Genomic DNA, 20824 nt, shown 5'->3' on the forward strand with positions numbered 1-20824 from the left:
GATAACACATAAATAACTATTATTTGATATTTGTAATAATTTTACCACTAATTATAATAAGATTAATGCTATACTCATATGTATTAATATGCTATACTCATATTAATACATATGATAGCAAAATATTTCTATAACTTTTGTTAATGTAAATTATTGTAACATACGCTGATATTTATAATACTAACTTCGCTATTGAGAACTACTATTGGGGGTGGGGTGGGGGGACAAACTTATATGATTGTGTTGAAAAGTGGTCATTCAAAATTGTAGGTAAAATCGTAACACTCCTCCTTGTATGACACTTTTCAAACTTCAGGGTCTCAAAGTACTACCTTATGAAAAACCTTACTAGATAAAACTCAGTGGGAAAAACTTTAGCTAAGGGAAAAAGAGTGCAGTATAAAGCTCCCTGTCAAGTTGTAGGTCATTATGTTTCTGCACGTGTCTCATGCCAATATCATGAATATGTTTCCTAAAGTTGTTGTGGGCAGTGCCTTTGTGAAAAGATCAGCTGAATTGTTACTAGACAGGGCATATCTTATTTCAACTTGTTTATCATTAATAAGGTCTTGAGTATACAAAAAGAATCTTAGAGGTATATGTTTTATTCTATCAATTTTGGTATACTCTTCTTTCATCTGTCAGACACAACCTGCATTGCCTTCGTAAATAGGAGTTGGATTTCCATCTTTCTCTAGTCCAAAAGAATTTACTATGAGTTGTGTTATAGATCGCAATCAAACACACTCACTACATGCTTCATGTAGTGCAATGACTTCAGCATGATTTACATATGTTGCAACAAGTGTTTGTTTCTAAGAGCGTCATGAAATTGCAATTCCTTCATTCTTAAACACATATCCAGTTTGAATTTTTCCTTATGGGGATCCGATATATAACCTGCATCTACATAACCAAGTAACCCTCCTTTTGAATCGTTAGAATGAATAAATACCAAAAAATGTGTTTAATGCCATTCCAATGTCTTTTAGTAGGGGATGAACTGAATCTTGTAACAAATTAGCTGCAAAGAAATGTCAAGTCTCATACAGTTAGTAAGATAAATAAGCGCTCCAATTGCACTCAGGTATGGTACTTCTGGACCAAGGACCTCCTCATTCTCTTCACAAGCGGGCGAAATGGATCATTGTTAACATTGAGCGATCTAACAACTACTGGAGTACTTAAAGGATTTGCCTTGTTAACATTCAAACATTTTAACAGCTTTTAGTATAATTTGACTGGTGCATAAGTATTCCATTATTCATATGCTCAATCTGTAACCCAAGACAATATTTGGTTTTTCTAAGGTCCTTCATTTCAAATTGTTTATTTAAATAAATGATCGTTTCATGGATTTCGTTATGCGTCCCAATTATATTTAGATCATCAACATACACGGCTATGATCTCAAATCCTGATGTTGTCTTCTTAATAAAAACACATGGACAAATAAGATTATTTGTATAGCCTCTACTTATTAAATAATCACTTAGACGATTGTATCACTTCCTTCCAGATTGTTTCAACCCATATAAAGATATTTGTAATTTGGTCGAACACATTTCTTTAGGTTTTGAACCCAATGCTTCAGGCATTTTGAATCCTTTTGGAATTTTCATATAAATATTACTATCAAGTGATTCATACAAGTAAGTTGTAACAACATCCATATGATGCATTTCTAAATTTTTAGAAACTGCCAACTTGATTAAATATCTAAACGTAATAGTATCCATAACAGAAAAATACGTTTCTTCATAGTCAATTCATGGCCTTTGAGAAAAACATCAAGTTACATGTGTAGTTTTATATCTTGTAACTTAATTTTTCTCATTACATTTTCTACAAAAACCCATTTATATCCTACATGCTTTATAGACTTTGGTGTAATGAAAATAGGTCTAAAAACCTTTTTATTGTTTAGTGAATTTAATTAATTGCATTGCATCTTTCCATTTATCCCAATTTTGTCGATTTTGACAATCATTTACAGATTTTAGTTCAGGGTCATCATTTTCTCCCATAATATCATTTACCACAGAATAAGAAAATACATCATCAATATTTTCATATCATCTCGATCCCATATTATATGTGTTTGACTATAGTTGATTGACAACACTTTACTGGAATTCTTTATTTCTTTCTGCGGGAAGGTTATATCATTTACTTCTTCCTGAGGGAAGGTTTTGTCATTAGTACAATATCCTTTTCAAAACCTTTTCTTTTTCGAGGATTTTTATTCTTTGAACCGACTGGCCTCCGATGTTTTAAACGTTTCTGGGATTCATGAGGCATATTATCATGTTTTTGCTTACTTGGAATCTCAACTCGAGCCGGAGCATTAGAAATTGGTATACGAGATTTAATGACCCTGTTTGTATCAGTAAATGCATCAGGTAATTGATTTGCTATTTCTTGTAGATGTATTATCTTTTACATCTCTATCTCACTTTGTTTTGACCCTGGGTCAAGGTGTAACAATGATGGCACATACCACGATATATCTCTTTCTTGCCTTTTCATTTCCCCTAATTCCGGGAAAAGTGCCTCGTTAATACAGCAATCAGCAAAACGTATTATAAATACATCACCTGTTAAAGGTTCAAGGTACCTTATGACGGAAGACGTGTCACACCTTGACTTAGGGCCTAGAATTGTGACCAACAATTGATACCTGTTTTGTATATATATCAGAGTTGCGGTTTTATTTAGCGGAAGACTTTGTTTATAATAAAATATTAATTTATTTTGAAAAAAATTTCGGATAATAAATACCCAAGTGTTTGATTTACAATTTTTATTTGATATGTTTACAATATTAATAACTGAGCCATCTCCATATAGTAAGCGTCTAACTCCATGAGTGACTCTAATTCCTTGCAACCTATGCTAAATCTATTTTCCTGAAATGTGGGGGGGGGGGGGGGAATACGTCAGTGACATGCTGGTGAATCATTGACTCTAAAAGCATTTAACCTGCTATTATAATACACATATAGTTTTCTTTACAAGCTCAATGGAAACAGATTTTCGGGATTTGTACCACTGCCCTACACATAATTCAAGAGTTCCCCGAGCCACGTAGCACTTGCTTGGAGAATTGGTTATGGCTGCTAGCCTGCGGCCACGTAGCCTTGCTAGACAAATATGTTTGGATCCGGACACATGTGTAATCGGTCTGAGTTGCTTTTATTTTCTATCTTGTATTATAACGTTTTAGAGATCACGTAATCTCATGTAAACGTTTGGCTGACTCTTTAAGACAAACAGCCCGTTTATCTTATAGAGTATAAATCTGTTTTGACTGTTTGTAAAGATTTAACGTATTCACGTTATAAAAAGATAAAATGTATTCATCTGTGGAGGGAAAGGGATGTTATCATCCACTATCACCATTTCTAATCCCACTGCACACATGAACCAAATCAAATAATTAATATAAATATTTATGTGTGTGCATTTGTTAAACCATGAAGAAGGAAAGAGTGAGTTCTTACTCTTTAGTGTAGAGAGAGAGAGAGAGATGAAAAATGAAAGTGAAGATAGATGTTTAAATAAGCAAATGGCATTCATATTTCTTTAGCAACCACCAGTCACCAAAGAGGTGGGTAGGATGAGTGGTTACATGCTTGCATAATGCATACTAATGAAATAATACGTATATTTATATTTATAAATAAGATTTAATAATATAATTAATATATATTGTATTATAGGGATATTGCCGGTCAAAAAAGTTTATATATTTGGAATATTAGTTTGGATTCAGACATTTTTGTTTTATTGCGTTACTAGAAATTGACTCAACACGTCTTAAATTAGGTTTTTAATTTGGGTTATTGGATTTAATACTTTAATTTACTCTATTTAGTTAGGGTTATTGAACAAACGTGGTCTCTGTTCATGTTCGTTCATTAAGTTTACTGAACGGAATTTTTTTGTTCATGCTCGTTCATTTATTAAACTGACGAACATATACAAAATTCCAGCCGAATGTTTCATCGGGCGTTCGTATCAGTCCATTTACAACCATACGGTATTATGTCAAACAAGTCTTCACACATGGTGGATGACGTTAAAGAGTTAGACTAAAACTGATAATCAAATAAAAATATTATGCTATAAAAGCCTAAAATACTTATTTGACCAAAATTGATAATTTTAAGAAACCACCTAACATAAATGAAGTTCTCTTAAAATAAATAATAATAATAATAATAATAATAATAATAATAATTTAACGGGCAAAATCCAAATATACTACTTACACTGTGACAGTGACCATTTAATTGGAAAGATATGCATGCTAGGAAGCCAACTCGCCGGAGAAGAGAAACACGTTGCCGGCTCAACGACGAGCCACATCACCGGCATAACGGGACGTGTCGATAACCTCGTTCAGGTACCAATCATTTAACCACGTATTTCTCACTAGTACCATCTCATCTGTCCCTTTGTGTCACCCACCATTTTTGGCTGTGCAATTTTGGCCATGATTCTCTCTAGTCTTTTTTTTTTAACATTTATAAGTTTGAAAATGATTTTGTTAATAATAAATTTATTACGACCCTGTTTAATTAACACTACGTCATATAAGGCCGAGTGTAGTGGGGCTCGAATTTGGGCGAAATGGGACGAAAAGGGGCGCGGGCGAGGAGAAGAAGTCCCCTGGAAGAAGGGCGAAATGTGTGGTGGTGGGGCCGGCATGTATGGATGTGTGTGTTATATATACATACATATATATATATATATATATTATATTACAAGTTGTAGCCCCTACATCATTATACCATAAAAACAAATTCATACCCCTTGCTTGTTCTATGATTATGCTCAATATGCTTAAGTGCTAATTTTATTTGTTTTGTGGTCTATTATCTCATCCTCATCTATTATCATCAAGTATGATCATACATTTGCCATGATACGTTAATTTTGTATCAATAAGAACGGGTCCATATCTATTTAACTGTTTACATTTTCATAAGAATTTTAATACTCATCATTGACATATGAATTACGATTTTTATCTATATATATCTAAATTTAAACTTATGTATTCTCACTAACATTTGTGTTGACAAAAATATATTTTTATACACGCTTCAGGCTCAAGTATTTGATATTATCAAGATCGAAGATAGTTAGTTTGGGTTAGGGTATTTATTCAAAAATATAAAAGTATGATGTAATTGATTCAGTTATTGTAATTGCGTACTTGTTTGAATATTAATGAATTAAATAATTATTGTCCCATTAATTAGTGTCTTTTGAGGTAATGTCCGATCAATACGTTACGCCCCGCATGTTACGACGTCTTTGGTCGGGGTGTGACAGTTATGACCTGAACCAAATCAATACAATTTTAATAAAACCTTGAAACCCGAACGAAATCGATACATTTTTATATTAACTCATTGACCATAACTAAACTGATGTCCTTTTAACCATTATGATCCGAGCCAAAGCAAATCAAAACATTTCTTAAATGACCCATTTTCATAAATGAAGATTGATATAACACACTTGAAGACTAAGAATAAAAAGAAAGGTTATGAAGATCATTTCTTTCAAATGCAAATTAGTTATTACTAGTTATGAAATGACTGAAACCCATTTTAAAGTTGAAATCATGTGAACCTTTAACTTAATTTTGGGAACCCTCGATATTCTTTTATTTTTCAATATGAACTAAAACCAAACACCAAACAAACTAAATACAAATTGAAACGAAACTAAATTGGAAAAAACTAAAACAAAACCAAAATCGAAAACCTAAACAAAACCAAATACCAATATAACTAAAATAAAAACCAAAATGAAACTGAAAAAACTAAAATCGATAAATCTGAAACCAAATAAAAAACAAAATTGTAAAAACCAAAACGAAAAACTGAATAAAGTTAAACCCCACCTAAATGAAACTAAAAAAGCAAAATCGAACCGAAACAAAAAAAAAATATAAAACTAAAACCGTCATGAAACCAAAATAAAAGATAACTATCATGAAACTTTGAATAGAAAAACCAAACTCAGTAAAGAACATATGTATTATTAATAGTATGTAGTAGATTAGAATATAATTAAGTTGAATGCAATTTAACATAATTTTGAATTATTTTTTTAGTAAGAAATTATGAAAATACATATTATTTATGGTAAGATTTAATGTTTTAATAGTACAGTGGATTAAAGCTTTATTGACTATAGTTCGCAAACATTAATAAAAATACAAATTTATTGAGTGACACATTGCATGGGGTTTTATTTAATCTTAAGGCAATTGTCCCAAAATTATATATACTTTCATCAATTTAAGGAGATTGACGTATTTTAACTTCAACTTTCTCAAGTTTTAGAGCACATCTTCATCTTCTGGCTCACTTCAATTGCGTGTTCAGTCACAGTTGGCGCATCGTCAACTTCAATTCCTTGTTCACTCTTCTCAACAGATACCTTTTTGTTCCTCGCAAAGAAACTTTCTAAACCAAACAGGCGAGTTTTTTGGGTACCTTTGTAAGTCTTTTACATAATCGACATAGATCATACCAAACCGGATATTATAACCAGACATCCATTCAAAGCTATCCATGAATGACCAAATAAAGTATCCCTTCACATTTACTTTGTTGCTGTAACATAGCACACCAAGATAAGTATCAACACCTTCCATGATGCTACAATAATGAAAATAAGTTAATACAAATATTTGGACTCTAACTTACAGCCTTGCCACCTTGATGGCTTTAAGATGATGTATTATGTCATTTGTTCGAAATGTATCATTGCGGGCTTCTTCGTATGTTTTTTCAGGATCATTCTTGTCAGGAGAACCTACCACAAAATACCAACATAAAATGTGACTTATATAACATGGATAGGAAGGAATACAAGACACGATTTAAAGTTTAATAATTTACCATTCTCGGTATTGATAATATCTTTTGTGATGTTGTACTTATTTTTTATGAGTACCAAGAGTTCCATAAATTGCTCAGGACAATTAAAAAATTCCGACCCTTCATATGACTGTCAAATTGGGTTAGCAACAACATAAAAGCTTATTATTTGAGAATTTGCAACTGTGAAAAGTGCAACTTGTCACTAAATAACCCATATCTAGTTACACTTTATTTATCTCACTAGATAATGATATATTTCCTGTATATATCACTATTAGTAAACAGGCATTAGCGATCAATATGCAACCGAACTCACAATGGTTGCAAACCTTTTGATTCATAAAAGTTTGTTGCAAATTGGTCGCAAAAATGAAAAGAAAAATAAAAAAAAACACACACATTGTTGCAATTTATTAAACTTAGGTAATATGCATTCACAAATACGTTGCAAAAAATGAAAATTGCTTATCAAAATAAAATTAAATTGCGGTCTCAAATTGACATAAATCCCGAGGTTCCCCAAAATTTATTTGTGATGACCAAAAATGTGATCGCAAATGACCGGTTAAGTAATAGCGTTAATGATTCCTATTTCCAGTCAAAGTAGTCTTACGGGCTCTCCAACATAGCATCCCTTGGGGTCTTGCACTAATACATTGGAAAACAAAACACATTTACATCAATAAACAAAAAATAATATTTTGAAAACAATCCAAACAATTCCAATTGATACCTGATTGCTTGAAATGACAATCTGTAGAATATCCTTGAGGAATTTCATTAAAGGGTTCTTGATATTGAGCAAAACTCGCAAAGTAGTAGTTTAATCCCAAAAAATCAGACGAAGCAATCAACTTTTTTTGTTGCTCGATTGAAAATTTGGGTAAAACACGCCCAGTCGGGTAATCTGGTGTTGCGGTGGTAGCTAATATTTGCATGTTCTTAGGCCATCTACCTTTTGTTAATGGCTCTAGAAACCTAAAATTTGTGTCAATATATATTAGTATGTAAAATAAATTTAACGTATAATGGTTATATGCACACATGAAAATATTATTCTCACCATCCAAAGTAAAAATCGTAGGCAAGATCAACAGCTTGGATATCTTGCTGATGGCTTGAACCACGATAAGGTTGAAAATAGCTGCAGCTGAGCGATATGCCTATCTTGCCCTTTTGAAAAGACTGATACAAATGCTGATACAAATGCGTAAGTATTTAATCGGCATTTAAACTAACCGGGTATGAAAACACTACAAAACAAAGGAGTATCATCGCTAAAGGTCGTGGTAGCTAGCTATTAGAAATAAAACAATAGATACTTAATCTGATTTTACGACAGATTACTGACGGAATTTATAATGACAGAACTTCCCTACAGCTTTAAAAATTTGTATAAAATTGTTTTTTGTCAACGATTTAACAATTGAACTAAAAAAAAGTCCTTCTTTACAAGATCTCCAAAACAAATCGTCGCTAAATTGACAAACGCTAATTACCTTGTAATTTTCTTGATATAATCTATAAGCTGCTGCATGTGAGTTCAGTAAGTTATAAGCTACTATATATGGTTCAACTTGAGGGTTGCCTTCTTGGCTTTTGTCACCTCGCTCGGATGCAAATATACCTTGCACATAGCCAGTGTAGACGAATGTGTGTGGCTCGTTCAGTGTCACCCAATTCTTCACTCGGTCTCCGAACTCCCAAAAGCAAACATCCACATAATTAACAAAATCATCCCTAATGGTTAATTTACCAAGCAAATAAGTTGTAAGATGCACACATGCAAACATAAAAAAGTAAACAACATAAAACAAAATATACTAACACTATTTTTGAACTTAAAAAACTCTTGTACTCTTCTTCCAAAGCAATTGGAGTATCCCAATGAAAGAGGGTGATAAATGGCTCGATATCATTGGCTAATAACTCATCTATTAACTTGTTGTAGTGATTGATTTCTTCTATGTTCTTACCCATACTTATTTTACCACCTATACAGTTATATAAAGGAACCACTTTGTAGGAAAGAAAACACTTAATATATATATATATGTTTAAGTTCAAAAGAGAAATAAGATTACTACGATAAATGAATATTGGTCACTAGTTTTATTTTAGTTTTTAAATGTTTAAAAATAAATAAAAAAAATGTAATGCAACAATAAATGCATCTCACTCTTCAATTACAACTAATATAACCATAATAAATCCCTCTCTAATTAATATACCTAACTAATTTAACTATAATAATTAAAAAGATAAAAACACTAATTTAGTTTTATATATAATTTATTTACCCGTTTTTCATTTATTCAACAAAAATGCAATTTATTCATATAATACTATTTCTTTTTATTAAAAAAACATTTTATTTCCACTTAATTTATTAGCATATATCAACACGTAATTTTTAACAATAAATATCAAAGCATAATATTTTTTTACAATTGATATACTTAAAAAAATTAATGTGATAAATAATGATAAAAAAATATCATACAAATGTGTCCATTAAATATAAGCAATAAATATACAACCTAAACAAAATTATATAACCTACACTTGTTTTGAGCAATAAAAACGTATAACATACAAAAAAGTATACAACTTACATATGTAATTCGACATCAACAATTATGTAAACTACACAAAGATACACATATCTTATACGTATGTAGTTTATATGTTTTTCGTGCGCAGATTATATGTTTTCTTATTCTTAGAATAAGTGTATGTTATATGTTTTTGTGTAGGTTTTATATTTTTTATTGGCATTTAATGTTAACATATGTAAGATAGTTTTTTGTATTATTCATCACCATGTACCTATGTATTGATGGATATTGATATATTGAGTTGGAAGAAATTGGTTTTGGATAGAAAAAAAATTTAATCTATGAATAAATTGTTTTTGTGTAGGAAAAATTTTTTGAGTGTAGGTTACATGTTTTTCGTGTGTATGTTATACGTTTTCGTGTGCATGTGTAGTTTATTGATGCTGAATTTTGTGTGTTGATTATATGTTTTTCGTGTGTAGGTTATATGTTTTCATATTCTTAGAATAAGTGTATGTTATATCTTTTTGCGTAGGTTGTGTACTTTTTTGTTGATATTTAATGCAAACACGTGTAAGATAATTTTTTATACTATTCGTCACAATGTAACTATGTATTGATGGATATTAAAATATTGAGTTGGAAGACATTGGTTTTGGATAGAAAGAAATTTTAATATATGAATAAATTGTACTTGTGTAGGATAAAAATTCAAGAGAGAAAAAGTAAGTTTTAAAAATAAATAAATTCTTATTATTTTTCAATTATAATAATTTGATTAGTTATATTAATTGAAGAGAGAGCATGTATTAATACTTTCTTCATTTATCTTTAAGAATTTAAAACCTAAAATAAAACTAGTGCCCCATATTCAGTTCTCGCATTTATTGTAGTAATCTCAATTTTCTCTTGAACCATCCCATATATATATATATATATATATATATATAGGATTAGGTTTATTTCAGAAGTGTTTCTTATTGCGAAAAGTACGAGAAGTAATTCTAACCAATCATATAATTTCTTTTTAATTTCTGATTATTTAAATACGATGGTACACTGGTAAAATATAAAGTGTTTTGTTTTATAACTCATACTCATTAATGGATTAGTTAATGATAAATTACTAACTAATGGTAGTTACAAAAAATTATTATTATTATTACATAGAATTCAGCACTGATGTGCGTGTGTATTTGATCAAACAAAAGGCTGATTTATATAATAATAATAATAATAATAATAATAATAATAGAAAGGCAACAACTTGATTAACATATTTACATAATTCATATCTTACGTATTTAGGTGTAATAATCCGTAGCACATATAATTTTTTATGTTTTTTTTAATATAGTATTCATATAAACTTTATATTGTAAAATAAAAAATAAAAATGATAGAAAAAAAAAGAAAAGAAAAGCTTGTTATTATTATGCATTTGATCTAAAATTATTTTATTCTAAAACATAATTAATTATTATTTTTCTATTTGTTCTCAATGTAAAGTTTTTTTTCCTCGATTTTAATTAACTAATGTTGTGTAGGTGTTATGTAATGTAGATATAGCTACGTAATGTAGTGTAAGCATATTTTCGAATGTTGTGTACCTGTGTAGTCATAACTAATGCAGTGTAGGTACATTTTCAAATGTTGTGTAGTCATAACTAATGTTGTGTAGACATATCTAATGTAATGTAGGTGAAACTAATATAGTGTATATATACTTTCAAATGTTGTGTAGACATAACAAATATTATGGAGGCACACTTTCAAATGTTGTGTAGCATAACAAATATAATGTACACGCATTGTAGGAGATGAGCTATGTATTTTTTATGCCAAAAAAAAAAAATATTCCAGTATTTTTATTAAAGGTTTCATGTGTATTTAAGGTTTAGTGTGTAGTGTAGACCATATTGTAGGAGATGAGCTATGATTTAGGCATAGAAGAGCTAAACAAATGAATTCTTATGTATACCCAAAAAACAACTATACCCTTTTCTACTTAAATTAATGTTATAATATACTCTTAATAATTAAAAAAACAAAAAACACCATATCCATTGAATACCATTGATTACATAGAATTAATGGTTCAGATCAACTTTTCGCACTTCTCGCTATAATATCACTTCTCGCAAGATCCATTTCATATATATATATAATGCTTTTTAGACATTCAATTCCCTTTCTAAATTTTACCAAAAGATATAGAGTAGAAGATATTTTCATAATTTTTTAGTTACTTTTTTTTGTGTTTTTTTTTTTTTTACAAAACTTACTATGATGAGGCTTAAATCATTTTCCTTAGTCTATGTTTTAGTTTGGAACTATCGTAGCCTGTCACCTCACCTGGTAATATTCTCGACCATGAAATAGAGAACCGGTATGCATTTACACCCATTATCTTTAGCAGTTGAACATCCTCCTAACAACTTATACAGATGGCACAAAGTTATGAACAAATGAATACGCAAATTAAACTATAATACTTGTTAGAATTTTTTAACCTTTAGTTACAAAAAACGAGCATCAGAATAGAGCATAATCCAAGCCACAAAAGTACATGTAATCCAACTGTACGATTCAAAATACGAAAAATAAATACTTATATATGTTTTAATTTTCATATTTGAGATTAGTCGTTTCAGCCATTTTAAAAAAAATTTATTATCAAAATGTTTGATTTGATCCCTTGGATTATATGGATCGGGTAACAACCATCAAAACCAATGTATCTATTTGCATCTTGGAGCATGTTTACAAAAAAATATTCTGTTACCTTGATTCTTGAATAACTTTCAACACTATGGCATCCATTTGCACCTCCCGTCTTGTCTGATCATCAAAATTATACCATTAGATTGGAGAAGGATTACCAAAAAATTGAAGAGTGAGAGATAGAGAGGGACCAGGATATCTCAAGCTAAAAGAGTCCCATATACTTAATCCTTTACCATGTGCTCTCCACCCACCTTCAATCTGAAATCCAAATAATGGTTAAGGAGAACAAACAATTTTCTTTAAACTAATTTTATAAGGCTATTAAAAAGTTTATATTCTATTAAACATCATTAGATAATAATATTTAGAAAGAAAAAAAAGACTTTTATAGTTTATTTAGTTTCATCATCTTTTCATAAAAAATTTAGAAAAAGAAAATAGCTTTTTCGTAGACTTAACATTTTAGCTATCTTGGTCGTTTAGGTTTAAAAATTTTTTAAAAGGATTAACAAAACATAACAAAAAGAATAGAATATATGGTTTTCTTGTTAGTTTCTTCATTTTTTATAAATTATATTTAAAGAATAAAGATATAACGCCTTTAAATAAATGATACAAAACGTATTATATTTTTTTACTTATCATATGTCTTTCTCCACATATAAAAAGAAAAAAAAATTCAAAACAAGTTGAATTTTTTAAACTAATTATAGTAAAAGATAATAAAATGATAAAAAGTAGAACAAAAAGGTTTAAATTTTATTAATGTGAAAGTTAAAGGAGGGGGGTACACTTAGTAAAAATAGAGGAGAGGGAGGTATGTTTAGCAGCATCTTTATAAAAATTGTTGCACAACCCAATAAATTAAACCTGTTTAAGAAAAACACAACTTAAAAGTTCAAATTTTTTTATCGCATTCAACCCAAAAGATTTTAACTATTTCTTGGCGACGACCTTGATATCAACCTGACTATGCTTAGAACTTATACACCAACACTTGCCCGTGTGCTCTCTTATTTACAGAGTCCAAAGAACAATGCCAAGTTTGAGTTGCTATAGATAGATAAGCATATATGTTGTCATACGTTAGAGAATGGTTAATACCAAACTTAAATACATTTTTTTTTTCAAAACAAAGTCTTCTAATCAATTATCTCTCTCTCTCTCACTACGTTTACAGGGCAGACTGCCGCTATCATTCTTCATATGTGGTTATGTCTTGCTTAGATCTGAAATCTGTTCATCTTAATTCCCACCGCCACTGCGGATCTGGATCAACACCTCACCTATTACTAGCCCTAGGTCGTCATTGTTGCAGAACTTGATTGCTATTTTCCTCCTTCTTTCTCTAATTACACGTGTGATACCATCCATCTCCACGCCCGCGGCTGATTTAGGTTAATCTTTGTTCTCCAATTACAGCACATCATGGTTAGTAGTTAACTTGATTTGGTTGCCTTGTTCATTACAAAACCTGTTTAATTTAGTAAAGTTGAATGCCCTTTTATTGAATAACTAGGCTATTTGTTCATTGCAAACATGTTCGTCTGTTTTTAGTTTTAGTCTAATGTAGTTTCTTTGACTCCATGGCAAACATGGAATTAAGGATTTTAATTTAGAAAAAAGTTGAATACCCTTTTATTAGCATTAACATAACGTATAAAGCAAAACTGATTCCAATTTGCTATTAAGGATTTTAATTAAATCATGGATGTTTAAAATCTAAATAATTATCTAATTTGAGTTCATATGGTAAACATTAAAAAGTTGCATTTTATCTTTGAAATTGAACCAAATCTAATCTAATTTAACATATAGCCGTACACTCTAAAGAGGTAAAATTGAGCCATTGAAACTGTTTTAATAGCTTATAATAATACTTGATCAGTTCGTTTTACGTTACCTTACCTTACGCATGCTTATTTATGAATAGATTAGAACTTTATTTGGCTCTTTGTAACTTTGTTTTATGAAAGAAAGATATAAAGGTTACACTTTAGTAATAGTTAGTTAAATGATTGGTTGATCCCATAATGCTGGATTTAATTTAATTGTTAGTAATTTTATAATAAAAATACTAACTTGATTTAAAATTTTGGTGAATTGATTTATTAATTTATTTCTTGAAAAGTAATCTAACTGAAAGTATGTATTTTTAACACACGCTTTTAGCATTTAACATCCATGTAGAATATTATAAAGATCTTAAATTATGTGTCTTTTAGGGTTGATGTTTGTGTGGATGATGAAGCCGTTGACTACCTTAACCGATGTGATGCCCATAGAGCAATGCGTGCACACTTGGTTCGAGTCAAAAAATGGGAAGTTCGTAACAAATTATTGGAATTTATTTTTCATCAGTTACATATTTGTGACAAATTATCTATTGATTAATGCATATTTCTATATTTATAACATTTATAAATATAGCATAAATTTTCTTAATGTTAAATATTTTAAACATTAAAATAATTATTAGTTTTACCTAAAGAAGATAAATTTGGAAACCATTATAAGTTAGCTAAAAATCTGGAAGGCTGTCATTATTAGTTTTAAACTATTCATATCAAGTATTAAATTTTGATTTTTTTTAATTGATTGAAGATATGGAAACCTATAATTTTGGTTTTTAGTTTTTTAAACTATTGATAACATAATTGAAAATATGGAAACCTATATTTTTATGTATAACCAAGCTTTAAAGTTAAAAATTTGTGTATTTCAATACTTTGCACCAAACAAATATCAAATCCTATACCCAATGCCTGAAACCATATTTACCTTTTCAGCATTACCTGAACTGATTTAAACTATTTCAATAATAAAATATTTATTTATGGGTCGAACATCACATTCCAGGTTTCATATTCCGATAAATTTAAATGAGGATTCTACTTGCTACATGGATCCAGGGACAGACAACGCACAATTATTAGAAAAAACCAAATTAATAATTTGGGACGAAGCTCCAATGGCTCACAAACATGGCTTTCAAGCTCTTGATAGGTCTTTAAAAGATGTTTTATCTTCTAATTTGCTATTTGGAGGCAAAGTTGTTGTATTTGGAGGAGGCTTTCGACAAATCCTACCTGTAGTTCAAAAGGGCACTAGACAAGACATAGTAAATGCCTCTTTATGTTCTTCGTACATTTGGAGTAAATGCAATGTCTTGAGATTAACAAAAAACCCTAAGGTTAACTATGGGTAGACCATCATCTGATGTTGAAGAAACCAAATTATTTGCGAAATGGCTTTTAGATATATGTGAAGGTAATGTTGGCGGTTCTAATGATGGTGTTGTAACGATAAATATACCTGACGATTTACTAATAAAAGATTCAGTTGATCCTATATCAAAACTTTTTGATGTTGTATATCCTGGTATTCTACAGAGTTACGAGAACCAACATTATTTTCAAGACAAAGCCATACTTGCACCAACAAACGAAATCGTCGATGAGATTAATGATAGTTTGCTCAAATTTTTTCCAAGTGATGAAGTCGAGTACTTAAGTTCAGATTCCATTTGTAAGTCAGACTATATTAGTGGCAATGTTGATGCGGCTTTATACTCCCCTGAATTGCTTAATGGTCTAAGAATATCCGGACTACCAAACCACAAGCTTATACTAAAAGTTGGGGTTCCTGTTATGCTCCTTAGAAATCTTAACCAGAAAGAAGGGTTATGTAACGGTACTAGACTATAAATTATATCTTTAGGTACTCGTATAGTTGAAGCAAAAATTATTTTTGGAACTAATATTGGACATACAGTTTTGATTCATAGAACACCACTGACTCCAACAGACAACAAAATAGCATTTAAATTTCAAAGACGACAGTTTCCCCTTGCAGTATGTTTCGCGATGACCATAAACAAAAGCCAAGGTCAATCATTGTCTAGGGTTGGGTTGTATTTGAAAGAACCCGTGTTCTCACACGGACAGCTATATGTGGCTTTATCAAGAGTTACAAGCAGACATGGACTAAAGATTTTGATTCTTGATAAACAAGGTATGTTGGCTAATACAACCACAAATGTAGTGTACAAGGAAATTTTTGCTTATTTGTAAATTTTTTGTGTAATGCTTGATTTGTAATTTCTGTAATTTTAATATAATTTGTAGTTGTATTAACAATATATGATAATTGTATTGTTAATTGTATTTTGGTTAATGTTTAAAGTTTATAATTTTTATCAATTTCCCATGTAATACACGGGACACAAACTAGTATGTGTGTGTGTGTGTATAGATATATGTAGATAAAGGATCCAATACAATAATTCTTTATCGTACATTACGTATGCGACACTTCTAACCATTGATTTTCAGAAGCCCAAAATCAAAATTACACTAATCTGTCCGTCCCTCTCCCTCAATCTATCTCCACCACCCCTCACCGACATCAGCACACCTCCGCTCGCCGCCGCCATCAACACTCTTCGTCACCATCATTAATGTGTGTCTAATAACTCTATAAATATGACACTCACAACTAAGCTTTAATATTAAAACGAAAATCCTAAAACCACACACAACCGACAAGTGTACCGATCGCAAGTAGTATAGACTTAGGAAGTCCGAGTATCGAACACGTGGACACGTAAGACGCCAACGATCACAAACCCTAGACAAGACCTACCTTAGAATAATATTTAATTGATTTTTGATTTTTAATTACTTAACTGAACTAACAAGACTGACTGACAAAAGTTACCTAAAATAGACAACTTAACGGAAAACTAACTGAGTTGACTTCGGATGGAGAAAAACGTCTACCTAGTCTGAATCAAATTGTAGGCCTAACAAGCTAATGGATTGGATGACTTCAAGACACCGGTCCCTAAAGATGACATGACTAAGGATCGCTCGGGCTCACTGGATTACCTCTCGGTCTCACTCAACAAGCCTAAACTACTCAAAATCGCCTAAAACGACCAAACCGGGAAATAATTGCTAACGTGTTCTAATGAAGGATCACCTCTCGGTCTCACCAACACTCTACCCTAATGGTAATGAATACTACACAACCAAGGATAGAGGAACAATTCAACTTAAACCAAAATAGATCAATTAGTCGCTCAAATTTTCTAAACCTGACAAGAAATGAACTCGCTCTCGCGCAATCCCTATTCTAGCATGCAAAGGCAATGAGACGACCCTACTTCCTATCACCTCTCGGTCTCAAGAAAGATGTTTAACCGCTGTACTTTAATCACAAATTCACGCAACAAAACCCTACGGTTGTTCCTACCGCAAACAACCCCTAAACACAAAGTCTAGAATCAAACAATGCACCAATCAATCAACACACAACTAATTAACCGACACACGAGGTTCAAGCAATGAATAACCAAAATTTCCAGCCACTAAACATAACCTATTTCAAGTCCAAATCAAACTTTACAATAGCAATTCAATTCCATCCATCAAACAATCCATTAAACTCATCAAAACTCAACAATTTTCATCTTCCCTAGGTAGAACTAACAAGTTTAGCCGAACATAGTTTTTGGACAGCAGCTAATGATCAAATAAAACATCATAAAACTCCTACTAATCATCTCAAATATCATTCAACAATTAACAATACTCATAAACAATTCAATTGCTCAATCAATTGCAAAAACTAGTAAACAATTGAACAAGATAATCAAAGTAATGAACAATATGAAAAGATGAAGGATATATGATGAATTCACGGCCGTTCCTTGCTGTGTAGACTGATGTCGAACCTTCCCGAGGCTTGGTTCTTGTGTCTTCTTCCTTCCCTAGCCGCTACACGATCAAACCCTAGCTCCAAAAAACTTTTTCTCTTTTTTTCTTCTTCCTCCTGCTGGGATTGGAACCCCTGTAGCAGCTTAGGGTTTTTATTTTTTTTATATAATATAATATAATATGGTCTTGGGCCTCCATGATGCATACGGGTCGGGCCTTGAGTTGTTTACTTGAAAACGTATGCGTAAAATGCTCGTAGAATGCTCGAAAAGTCCCGGTTTCTTCCTTTCTTTTACCCAAAACCTACAAGATTAATACATGTATGTAAAACCTATCTAAAACGAGTTAAAACATATAAAATATAATATAATACGTAGATAAAACGTGAAGAAAATACGAGTGTTTTACAACACATCAAATATCCCCACACTTAAGACTTTTTCGTCCCTGAAAAAGAATACTATACAGGATCATACCCGAGTTCAACCGACAACTCTTGGTTTTATTTATTTACTATTATTATTAATATTTTTTTTTCTTTTTAAAGTATTATAACAAGTGACCCATTACCCCTTCCAACTTTCACCTAATAAACCAGATCAGGTCGATTGCCGGTATTTCTGTCCACTTTAAACCCATGCCCCTAATACTTACCGAGGCAAATAAGGCGTGACAATTCTATTAATTTGTATGACTAAGTGGAACCCACACCCAAAAGCCCTGCTGCCACTTCACTAATTCCATTATGGTTTTACCGGGCCAAGCCACCCCAACTTGACTTAAACCTATTGCCACATGATTAAAACATTTTGACTCATATACAATCCTATAAACTCTAGCTTGGTTAAGATCGACCGACAATAGTTTCCTTCATGGTGGTTTTGATTTAAAATAATTTTTTTCTGCCTTTGACTTTTTTGCACTTTTTTTTATACCATGTTGGACGAAACTACAGAAATGCATCAAGGCTCAGATCTGCGCCACCGCGCAATAGAGGGCCGAGCAAAACTGTCTTCTGCTAGCATCAACGTTCAGGTCTGCGCCACCGCGCAACAAAGTACGGAGCTTCACAGGAATAGACACATATACAAAAGATTATACACATAATATACAGACGATCATGTGACTCGAGGCTTGAGTATGACCCGGCTTTTCATTCCAGTCCTGTCCAGAGCTTGGTTAAACAAACAAAACCCCTAAGATGTTTCCCACTAAAGTCAGGCCATTTAAGAGGTTCAATTAGGTCAACAACCAAACCGCCCTTTCATTCTCAAAGGCTGAGCCTACCGACACACGATTACTGAGTCTAAACCGTTTGGTTACCATACATTACGTGCGGGTCTAATGTGCACTGTTCTTATTTATTATATATATATATTAAAAGACACCAAGAGATCATGAAACAAACACTACTCGGTAATAATATCATTTCCTGTTTAACGTAGAGAAAACATATTTCAAGGGACAATTTTTCAAAAATTATTATTATTATTATTATTATTATTTTTATTTTATTTTATTTTTTTTCAAAAATTTTTCTACAACTAAGTAAAATAAACCCCATCCCCACACTTAGAACGAAATCGTCCTCGATGAGGATAAGGAAAAGAAATAAAATAAAAATAAAAACATAAAATAAAAAGATAATATACAAGAGTAAAAACAAAGAACGGGTTACTCCCCTGGTTTGTGTGCAGAATCTTCAATAGCTGAGTAGTGTCCAAACGACCGTATAGCATTTCATTCGCGGCCGCAACCTCGGGAGAACCTGTTCCAAAACACCACCATAGCTACTATGCGCCTAATGTAACCTGCAAAACTCAAACTCGCTCGCATGTAGCGGCGTACAATACGGAAAACAAAAACATAAAGAAATAAACATTTTTTTTATATAAATAGGATACTCCTTAAATCGACCGACTCGAATGGAGATTTAGTACGAGGGGTTTCATCTTGGAACAACCTGAAATAGAAAATAAACAAAGAAAACAGATAGCATCACACAAATACATACATACAAACTCTACAACTCGGGCAGTCTCCCGAGTGTGCATCCATCGCGTCTAGGTCACGGAGAGCGCGTCAAGGTAGAATACCTCGACCGTCTGATCAGTCACCGGCTCTCCTATGTACTGCTTCAATCTATGACCGTTCACCTTAAACTTCCCACCTTTATCCTCTATTTCAACAGTGCCGTACGGGAAGACCTCAGTGACCGTGAACGGTCCCGACCATTGGGATCTCAACTTTCCCGGGAATAACCTCAACCGGGAGTTATACAATAAAACCAAATCCCCACACTTGAACTGCTTGCTACCCTTCAACTTCCTATCGTGCAGTTCCTTCGTCCGCTCCTTATACCAAAATGACTACGCGTAAGCGTGATCTCTCAGCTCCTCTAACTCGTGCAACTGGTGGAAACGAGTGCTCTCTGCGGCAGACATATCAAAGTTGACCCTCTGTAAGGCCCAAGAAGCACGGTGCTCCAACTCGACAGGCAGGTGGCAGGATTTCCCATAAATCATCCGAAACGGTGTGGAACCGGTCGGAGTCTTGTAGGCTGTACGGAAGGCCCACAACGCGTCATCCAACTTGTCGGACCAATCCCGACGATTCGAACCAACCGTTTTCTCAAGAATACGTTTGATCCCCCGGTTACTCACTTCTACCTGCCCACTAGTCTGTGGGTGGTAGGCGGTTGCAAGCCGATGGGTGACCCCATAGCGACGCAACGCCTTCTCCATCTGCGTATTGCAGAAGTGAGTTCCTCTATCACTGATCAACGCCTTCGGGACACCAAAACGAGCAAAAAGGCTCTTGAGAAAACGGAGTACAACTCGGGCATCATTCGTGGGTAGGGCCTTGGCCTCAACCCACTTCGAGACATAATCAACCGCCACGAGTATATACT

At 32.2% G+C, this 20824-nt stretch overlaps 1 protein-coding gene and 1 pseudogene across 1 annotated transcript; one reads left to right on the plus strand and one right to left on the minus strand.

The window, feature by feature from the left end:
* Nucleotides 1-6354: 6354 nt before the first annotated feature.
* On the minus strand, nucleotides 6355-13567 carry LOC143535471 (beta-glucosidase 24-like; annotated as a pseudogene).
* Nucleotides 13568-15393: 1826 nt separating this feature from the next.
* LOC143535472 (uncharacterized) lies at nucleotides 15394-15900 on the plus strand. The gene has a single exon (XM_077029710.1). It carries the CDS (start codon nucleotides 15394-15396, stop codon nucleotides 15898-15900), a length of 507 nt encoding a protein of 168 aa, XP_076885825.1.
* Nucleotides 15901-20824: the final 4924 nt, after the last annotated feature.

Source organism: Bidens hawaiensis, unplaced genomic scaffold (genome assembly GCF_021521415.1).
Source record: "Bidens hawaiensis isolate Kalapana, Puna unplaced genomic scaffold, B.hawaiensis_p1.1 tig00010474_1, whole genome shotgun sequence".
NCBI lineage: Eukaryota > Viridiplantae > Streptophyta > Magnoliopsida > Asterales > Asteraceae > Bidens > Bidens hawaiensis.